Source organism: Hordeum vulgare, chromosome 1H (assembly GCF_904849725.1).
Source record: "Hordeum vulgare subsp. vulgare chromosome 1H, MorexV3_pseudomolecules_assembly, whole genome shotgun sequence".
Taxonomy (NCBI): Eukaryota; Viridiplantae; Streptophyta; class Magnoliopsida; order Poales; family Poaceae; genus Hordeum; species Hordeum vulgare.
In genome coordinates this window covers 310,963,122-310,973,159 of record NC_058518.1, presented here as the reverse complement: position 1 = coordinate 310,973,159, position 10,038 = coordinate 310,963,122, and the positions used below count along the sequence as shown (strand labels likewise).

The following is a 10,038-nucleotide window of genomic DNA, read 5'->3' as shown; positions in this document are numbered from 1 at the left end:
CCACCTGTCTTTGGGACATTTCCCGATCAGATCTCTTCACTTTAAAGTTATTACGGGAAGGAACTTGTCATTTTGAGTTCTTGGGTTCAGGAATTCTTCTATAATTTAAATGACCCTCGCTAGATATGTTTGTGTAGGGATTCTCTTTCATAGATAGGAAGGCGGCATGGACATTTCAAGGCTTTGGGCGTGCTTGCATTCCTCTAAAAATAGTTTTTTTTTTCTATGGCAAGCCACTAAGCGTAAACTTTTGGCTGGGGTGATCAAATTATTAAGCCCCACGGTAGTGCTAACGCAGCATGATTTCTTCGTGAAGAGAGGGAAGACGTGGAACATATTATTTTCAACCGTCCTCTTGCAAAATTTGGCTAGAGTTGCACAATTGAAACTTTTCAAGTTTCGTTGATCTTTTCAATCTCTTAAATAATCTTTCGGGTCAACCCTTCCGTGTTTTCTGGATCGTTTTTACTGATTTTAGCTGGTGCTTTTGGACAACTTGGAACAAGTTCACGATTAAGCATATTTTTCCCAAACGTTCGGCTTATTGTTTGTTCAAAAATTGTTCTTTCATAGCAATGGAAGCCACTGTTTAAGGAAACGTGCTCAACTCTCATTTCCAAGATCAGAGCGTCCGCCATCAGCCTCGGTCCTACTTCCCCAATAAAACACCATGGAGCGCAGCTCCTAGTTTCCTTTGCTTGGCCCGCTTACCTGATTTGTTGTATCGTACTATGTGTTTTCCTTCTTGGGCTTTATTTATAAATGTCGGGCTATCTGTATCCACCCTGTGACTTGGCTCGTTGGGCTTTATTTATGAAGTCTGGCTATCAGCCTTTTCTCGAAAAGAAGATAGGCCAATAATATTATTTAGCCCTGCATGTGTGTTTGTGGTATTAATCTGCAATCTAGCCAAGTCACTTCCCCTAAAAAAACATGCCCTGCATGTATGTTTGTGGTATTAATCTGCATGTATGTATGTTTGGGTATGTACGATGACCAGCTAGATTGGCGTTGTAGCCAGGTTCGGCGTTTGTAAAGTGCAGCTTTCTTATTCCTTTTATAATAAGCATCCACTTGCAAAGTTGTCCAAGAACAGCGCCACCGTGCAAACTGGAATAGGCCAATAGCCACTTTCATGTAGCTATTGCAAACAAGAAAGCAGTGTCATTGCATCTCTATACCAATGTACTCCAGAAGAGAAAATAACAATTTCACTTATCATACAAATTCACCTTATGTGAGAACCAAGATTCAGGACGTTTCGACAGGAGGACTGTAGGTGACATCTCATCAGTGATCACAATAGCAGGTATCAGTTCTGAAGTGTTCTTGCACACTCAATGAATCTTCGTGCCATGGTGTCTGAAATTCTTCATATAATTTAAACCATAACAATCACCATGTTTTGACAGGTTGCCGACATCGCATTACCTTCATGCAGTGCAGTAAGGATTCAATCGATGGTGATCACACCCAAACTGCTAGGCTATGCCAACAATGCCTCGTGAATGAGTTTGTTTGCCAGATCCTTTGACAGCCCCATTACACTGTCACTAGAACCAACCTACATGATCAATGAGTTCTTGTTCACATGAGTATAAAATGGAATGTTAGCACCACAAGAAGCAGATAAAGACAGAAACTGACCACTGCTTCGACAAACGGCAACGTCAATGGATGTTCTAGCAGCAAGCCGCCCGCAACCCTAAATACCACCCCCTCGTCGATCTAGCAACAAAATGGAGCAAGAGGATGTAGCTCGGTGACATAACAATAATTTCAAAACATGCCTTGTAACGAATTCAAACGAGACCATACCAGGTTCTCAATTATCTCATCTGGTATGTCATGGAAGTACACCTGCAGACATCCACAAACATTACATGTATCAAATCACACCAGGTTGCTTTTGACTATAGCGGAGTTATTGGTAGAATCTGAATGAGCTCATGTTGTACAGGTTCCTCCTGAACCAAAACACTCAAGGAAATAGAACTGCAACATTTTTTACTACAGATTACGAGGTTTCCTTTTAGCTAGCTAACCTAACTATAGCTAGATATACATATACCAAAGTTTGCAACTCTAAGTAAAAAAACTACAATTGATATTGATTACTGTACATTCTTTCTCTGAAATCAAAACCTAACTCCAAAGATACAAATCAATAGGCATTGTGACATTGTGAGGATATCCTTCGCTTGCTTAGGTGTTCATCTTGCACGAAAAAAGTCTGTTGGTTGGACTTCAATCACACATTAAAATGGGATTACCAATATTCCAACAGGAGTTAATTTGATGGGTTAGTTAGAAGAGTGCTCTACCTCAGCTTTGTCTAAACTGCCAAGCTTCTTGCCAGTTGTAAGATTAGTTACAACCACACCACCCACAGTTGACACATGCCCACCAGAATAACCTGGTAAAGATAATGGTTCAACTAATAAATACATATACACACGGGGCAATCAGATATAATGTGCCTGGAAAATGGGCATTGGACAAAACCTTTCAGGAATTGGCGTGCTTCTTCCTTGCTGCTTGGCTTTTCTCTAATAATCCCTTCATGGACAACCACCTAAAAGTCAACTACCATTCAGTATGTAATATAAATATATAATGCAAAGACTGACAATCTAGTAAAACCATAGCTGAGGTACATATGTTCAACCACACAATCCTAAAGCCCGTAAAAGAAAGAAAACATCCCTAAGAGACAAATGCTCCATTACGAATAGAAAAGTATAATAGATCATGTTGAGACATTATTTCCAGCTTAGCTCACTCTGCCCCTCTGGTATGCGCATATGTGTTCCATGTACGCTGCTGAGACACCTATGGGTTATGCTCTGCATAATCCCCATCTCTTTTCGCTAGAACTTTCCCAAGTAAATCTCACTCACCAAGTTCATTTATGAGATAGTCAAGAGTAAATCTCACTCACCAAGTTCATTTATGAGATGGTCAGGTGAAATTATTTCGATTACATCCTCTAAACTGAGAACTTATCCATCAGTGGAGTTAAACAATCGAGAAGCAAAGTACAATCTGATTAAATCTTGAGTAGCAACCAATGTTCAATTCAAACTAATGAGATATGAATCTAGCCAAAACAGTATCTAAACAAATAAAAAAGATAATGCATAAATGAACTTATCAATGTTGTCGCGAGCCTAGGATACAGAAAATTTAGGTCAATTAAAGTTGATTGGTGTTAAGTAGTAAACTAATATAAGAGTGTTTAGATAACTAAAACAGTGATCTAAACGCTCTTATATTAGTTTACGGAGGGAGTACATAAGAACATGTATTGTTTAACTAGCAGCATTCCCCCAAAAAGAGGAAGAGAAAAATGATGAACCAGACCGAAGGAGCAGAAGAAATACAATGAAGAGACCACATTTCACCAGATCTAACACATATTATAATCTGTAAACTGACGATTATTATACGGAGGACATTTCCCTATGAAATTATGCCTTACATAGCATTAAAGATGACAGGTCTTATTTTTTTAAGAACTTTACGAACTGAAAATTATATATCTAAAAGTGAAAAGAAGTATTGAGTACACCATTTGCACTTGGTGATATCACATTAGTGTATATGTATGCATATGGAATGACCATCCTCGTCCTACCAGAAGTAGCCAACGTTAAAGTAGAATCCATGAAACTTCAGTTATGTAAAGAACAAAGAGAAGCCACAATGTGGCATAGACATAATTAGAACATATCTATGTATTACAGATATACCATCTAAGTTCTGTTTAAACCAGCAGCACATTGGTAATTGACACATACTATGTCAGAGGTGATCAGGAGTGTTGGTTGATCGCCTTCCTTCTGGTAATCAGAAATGTTCATTCTAGACATGATAGCATCAGCCTGAAATATGCATAAAATGGTTTATTCCCGTAAGGAAAGAAACTGTCAGAACATAACAAAATCTATGCAGAAGATCAACGCTTGCTCTTGATATTTATGACTAGCAATCCAGCATTTCCTTTCCGTTTTGAGATTAAAATGCAGCAGTGCCGGCCCATAGACCAGGCAATAGGGCACTCACCCTGGGCCCGTGAGAGGCAGGGGCCTCAACCCAGGTAATACTTTTATAGTAGTACTAGTATAGTCTTCCATAGGCCCAAGAAAGTGATCTTTTGTGGAGCTAAATTGTTTCCTTACTATCACGAATTCATGATGTAGTTCCTTTGATCGATAAACAGTTTTGAGTGGCAGTTTTAGAGTTCCAAGACCATCGATCTATGCTATGTACTGGATATTTTCTTTTGCTTTCGAAATACAAAATATTTCAAGTTTTTGTGTGTCAACAGGGTCCCTTGGTGTCGTCTTGCCCCTGGGCCCGGCATATTTGTCGACTGGCCCTGAAAGGTAGATAGATGGATATGAACAGACCACCAGGCACCTACACATCCGCAACCCAGCAGAAATTCACCAACGATGTTTATTTCTATTTATACTCCAATGATGAGTGTATAACCAAATTAAAACTGACAATAATACAACTCTAGGATGATCTGCATATCTCATTGAAGCTACCATGGTTCCTTTAGTTAAGTACTGTGGCCCAATAAGTTTATCCAGATATTGATTAGCAGCATAAATTCCTCACATTCTTCCGAATGCAAAAAATGCACTAGTGTTTGAGTCAGCAATGCAGTCTTTTTAAAGAACAAGCAACGCAATTGCTACTGAACTGTAGAAGGTATCACAGGCTCACAGCGGAAACTAATCTAAAGCCACTCTCATGCTAAGAATGAAGCTTTGTTTAGAAAAGAAGGCTGAACCCCCTTTTCTAAAGAAAAGCAAAGAATGAAGCTGAGACACAAACGAACTAGAAACCATTTTTGTTACGACTAGAAGGGGAAAATGGGGAAAGATTCTACCTTGGCCTCCGCAAGAAGCATGACTAGCTCATCCGGATCCTCCCTTCTTATGCTCCTCTCGTCGATGTCCGCGGTCTGAAACCAAGAAACCCAATCCACTCAAAGAATAACTCCAAGAAAATTTCGAATGGAAAAAAGAAAAACTATAACTGACAGCCCAACCCACCATGACTTGGAACTCGAACCCCATCTCGTTGAGGATGTTCTTCCTGGCCACTGACATAGACCCCAGGATCAACTGCGACAAATTCATTCAACACAGGTCAAGTACTCAGACTAGCGGTGAACCAAACGAAGGGGTTTGTTAACCGTGAGGCGAACCTTGAAAGGCTGGGGGTTCGCGGTGGGGGAGGAGGATGTGGCCATTGGGGCCATGGAGGAGAGGAGGCGACCTTCAGAGTGGCGTCGCGGAGGGGAGAGGAGGCGCTGCGGCTGGGTTCCGTGAAGATGCGGCGGCCGCTGTTGGGGGCGGGGTGCGGCGGCCGCATATGGCGCCACCGGGCATAGGAGATTGCAGGGACGGTGGGAAGATTGCATTTTGTCTGTCCAGTCAGTAATAAATTCAACGTGGAAGAAAGATACTTACTCTATTTCAGTTTCGTCAAAATTTACTCCTATATAGCATTGATCTTTTAAACACCCACAAACACCCATTATATATGGTAAACACTTTCTATGAGACGTCTGATTGGATGTTCCCATCAAACTGGTCTATCTTCATTCATTTGTCTTTCCATCCAACAAATACATGTGTCATTCATATCAAAATTAATCCCATAAATTACGCCAATTACCATTTACTCTCAACGGAGACCATACATAGTACAACTAAATGGAGACTGCCTCCTCCATCTAGTCGGTTGCAGCAGGTTACAACACATCGTTATGCACAAAGATGAACAACGACATTCAATCGTCACGATTGCTTTTCTCTCCTTGGATCTGGGAAAGAGTTCATGTGCCAACCAAAACCACGAGCGCCAAGCTGGACGGCAGCCGTGCGTTTTGCTGGTTCGACTCCATGTCCTCGTTGTATCTATCATCATCGTGCTTGGTCGTCTCATCAGCCTGGGAAGGAACACGGTGGAAATGCGAAATTGTTGTCTTCCTCCACCACAAATCAACGGCTTTCTCAGCAACCTCCGGTGGTTCACCCTCCCTCCCCTGCAACTTCACCTACTCCCATTGACGAATGACGACTACCTCCGTGACGATGCTCGAGTTTTTTTTTTGAAAAGGAGGTTAAACTCCCGGCCTCTGCATCAATCGATGCATGCAACCATTGAGTGTTGAAGCAATACTGATACAAATAAGAAGCAAGTGGGTGCTCAATTGTGTGTATTCCTTAGTTTTGATCATCAATGCTTTTAATTTGTTTCAAAAATAAGCTTTCATGTTGTACGCGTCCAACCATCCCCACACTTGATGGCATGTTTCACTTGAAAAAAAAAACCATGCTTCCAACTGGCACTAATAATGCACCCGTTGTATTATTTCATGGCTTCTTACTTAGCGGATATCAAGAGATGTTGCATGAATCTACAAAGATTGCATCGCCACCTTTGCCTCCGCCACTGGTTCGATGAGGCAATACGCCTGCAACCTTCCCATATCTCATCGCCACGATCTATGTGTAGCTATATGTGATCTAGTCTATCGAAGCATCCAGAAGTGAGTTTTGAAGCAATGTTTATGCAACATGAAGCAACTAATATATATATATATATATAAACACTACATATATATGTGTCTCCTATTGCAGAAAATATTGAGATATAATGAAACATTAGTAAATTATATTTTTGCACCGAAGCATCAAATGATAAGTAATGAAGCTTTACTGATGTATGTATGAAGCAATTGAATTGCACATCCATACCAAGGCATCGGATGATCACCAATGATGTTTTATTAAGTTTTTTATGCACCTCACGTGGAATGTGTTTCCATCAACGTGAAGAAGTGGTTCATTGGCACTGAGAAAAAGTTTCTGTTGGTCGAAAAAAATGTTTGCATCCATGACTTCCATGGCATGTGAGAAATGTTGCATGAGTATACATAGACTGTTCTGGTCTTATGAGAAAATCATTCCATTATTATTATGTGTTATGGAATAGAAAAATAGGTAGTATTTTTCAGATTAATAACCTTTTTCCAAGATTAATAACCTAGAGTTGAAGCATCATTTAGAGGATTTGTAGAATGTGGGGGTATTTGTTTCCTAAAAGCATATGTATTTGGTTCTTACAAAGTAATGCTTCCATCCATCTAAAAAAGTAATGCTTCCATCACACGGGTGCATGAAAATCTGGTAGCCTCACGTTATTTAATGAAACATGCAAAAAGGAAGGAACATTCTACTACTAGTAGGGTGAAACGTATGAAAAAAGTAACCTAATCAATGGATTGCGTGTGGGAGCACTTACAAAGCACTTAATTAGCGGCAACTAATTTCGCGTGGGCCTAAATTGCAGATCAGACGCGCATCCTGCCTCTGATCCAATGACCAATGAGTAGTTTGATAGGATTATATTATGAGTAGTCTAATTTCTAGAGCTGTCCATTATATATCATTTATCTCAGAACATCTAGCCAAATCTGACCCCTTAAACACCCACGAACATCCAAATCAATATATGGCTCCTCATTTCATGAGGATTCAAATCCTAGTGCTCACATTTATCCTCGATTTATTTCAGGATTTTTCGGCGATGCACTTTCAATAAATGAAGACGTTATCATCGAGTACGAGGCGCCTACGATGACTTCGTAAAATTTCAAGATGATATGTCGACTCGGTCTCTTGGGAGTGATCATAAGGATAGAGTGTGCGTCCATAAGGATGGTTATATGCGTGTATATGTAACCGCTTGCATTTGTACCGTGTTAAAAAACACCCATGTACGCGTTCGGCGCATCCACGAATACTGACCAGTCACACCTCAAATAATCTCTTCCACAGCTGGATACCCCAACCTCAAATCCATATTATACATGCACATAACATCTAATCTAAAGGAGATCCCATCTGGCTCCGCCGTGGCCATGTCCGGCGGCCGGCTGCCCGCCCAAATGTTGATCGAGTCGTCGGTGAGGTAGAGTAGGACATGAAACATGGACCATCTCATGGGAGTCGAGGCCGTGCCGTCTCCCATGTCCTACTCTTCCTCGTCGGAGTTGGTGACGGTGTCGGTGGACATGAGATTGATGATTGATCTGTCCTCAGAGGAGCTAGTGATGTCCATCATGACGCGATTGCGGCGTCCGGACTGTGTCAAGCAATTGATAGAAAAGCGAATAATTATGAAGATATCCAAGGCAATGATTATGCATATAGGCATCACGTTTGTGTCAAGTAGACTGAAACGATTCTGCATCTACTACTATTACTCCACACATCGACCGACTCGTGCCTGCATCTAGAGTATTAAGTTCATGAAGAACAGAGTAACACATTAAGTAAGATGACATGATTTAGAGGGATAAACTCGAGCAATATGATGAAAACCCCATATTTTTATCCTTGATGGCAACAATGCAATACGTGCCTCGCTACCCCTACTTTGTCACTGGGTGAGGACACTTCAAGATTGAACCCAAAACTAAGCACTTCTCCCATTGCAAGAATTACTAATCTAGTTGCCCAAACCAAACCAATAACTAGAAGAGACTTGCAAAGATATGAAATCATGCATATAAGAATTCAGAGGAGATTCAAATAATATTCATAGATAATCTGAACATAAACCCACAATGCATCAGATCTTGGCAAACACACCGCAAAAGAGTATTACATCGGATAGATCTCCATGAAGATCATGAAGAACATGGTATTGAAGAACAAAGAAAGAGAAGAAGCCATCTAGCTACTAGCTATGGACCCGTAGGTCTGTGGTGAACTACTCACGCATCATCGGAGGGGCAATGGAGTTGATGTAGATGCCCTCCATGATCGATTCCCACTCCGGCAGATTACCGGAAAAGGCTCCCAGATTGGACCTCACGGAAACAGAGGCTTCTGACGGCGGAAAAGTATTTTTTTCGTGTCTTTCTGATAATGGGGGAATATTTGGGAGTTTATAGGCCAAGAATTAGGGTTAGGAGACCTACAGGGGACCCACAAGCCAGGGGCGCCCCCCTAGGTCGTGCCTTATAGGCTTGTGGCCTCCCGACAGGTGTCCTCCCCCCTCTTCAAGTCTGCCAGGTTTCTTCTGGTCCAAGAAAAATCATTCCGGGGATCTTATTCTGCATGGACTCCGTTTAATATTCCTTATCTGCAATACTCAAAAACAAGGGAAAAACATAAACTGGCAGTAGGCTCTAGATTAATAGGTTAGTCTCAAAAATAATATAAAATAGCATAATAATGCATATAAAACATCCAAAACAGATAATATAATAGCATGGAACAATCAAAGATTATAGATACGTTGGAGACGTATCAAGCATCCCCAAGCTTAATTCCTGCTTGTCCTCGAGTAGGTAAATGATAAAAAAATTGATGTGGAATGCTACATATCATATTTATCCATGTAATATTCTTTATTGTGGAAGGAATATTCAGATCCATAAGATTCAAAACAAAAGTCTAATATTGACATAAATACAGTAATATTTCAAGCATACTAACAAGGCAATTGTGTCCTTTCGAAATAGCACGGCTTTAGAAAGTTATCCCTACAAAATCATATAGTCTGGCTATGCTCCATCTTCACCACACAAAGTATCTAAATCATGCACAACCCCGATGAAAGTCAAGCAATTGTTTCACACTTTTTATGTTCTCAAACATTTTCAAGTCTCACGCAATACATGAGTGTGAGCCATGGATATAGCACTATAGGTGGAATAGAATATGGTGGAGGTTGCAAAGAAAAAAGAAAAGATGGTCTCACATCAACTAGGCATATCAACGGGCTATGGAGATGCCCATCAATAGATATCAATGTGAGTGAGTAGGGATTGCCATGCAACGGATATACTAGAGCTATAATTGTATAAAATCTCAAAAAAACTAAGTGGGTGTGCATCCAACTCATTTGCTCACGAAGACCTTGGGAAATTTGAGTAAGCCCGTCATTGGAATATACAAGGCAAGTTCTATAATGAAAAATTCCCACTAGTATATGAAAGTG

The 10,038-nt window shown here is 40.5% G+C and overlaps 1 protein-coding gene across 4 annotated transcripts; it reads right to left on the bottom strand.

Moving 5' to 3' along the window:
* Window positions 1-1,107: 1,107 nt before the first annotated feature.
* On the bottom strand, window positions 1,108-5,464 carry LOC123433033 (7-methyl-GTP pyrophosphatase-like). Of its 4 annotated transcripts, XR_006624608.1 has the most exons (11): window positions 5,225-5,464; window positions 5,070-5,141; window positions 4,904-4,978; window positions 3,801-3,884; window positions 2,506-2,575; window positions 2,325-2,416; window positions 1,819-1,860; window positions 1,648-1,728; window positions 1,432-1,564; window positions 1,233-1,362; window positions 1,108-1,141 (listed from the first exon to the last, which is right to left on the bottom strand). XR_006624608.1 is itself a non-coding variant. In XM_045115430.1 (9 exons), exons 1-9 carry the CDS (start codon window positions 5,438-5,440, stop codon window positions 1,487-1,489), a joined length of 810 nt encoding a protein of 269 aa, XP_044971365.1. In that variant the 5' UTR covers window positions 5,441-5,464; the 3' UTR covers window positions 1,108-1,486. The 4 variants fall into 4 exon arrangements, 1 of the variants encoding a protein (XP_044971365.1); XR_006624604.1 differs by having other exon boundaries at window positions 1,108-1,362; XM_045115430.1 differs by having other exon boundaries at window positions 1,108-1,564.
* Between the last annotated feature and the right edge of the window lie 4,574 nt (window positions 5,465-10,038).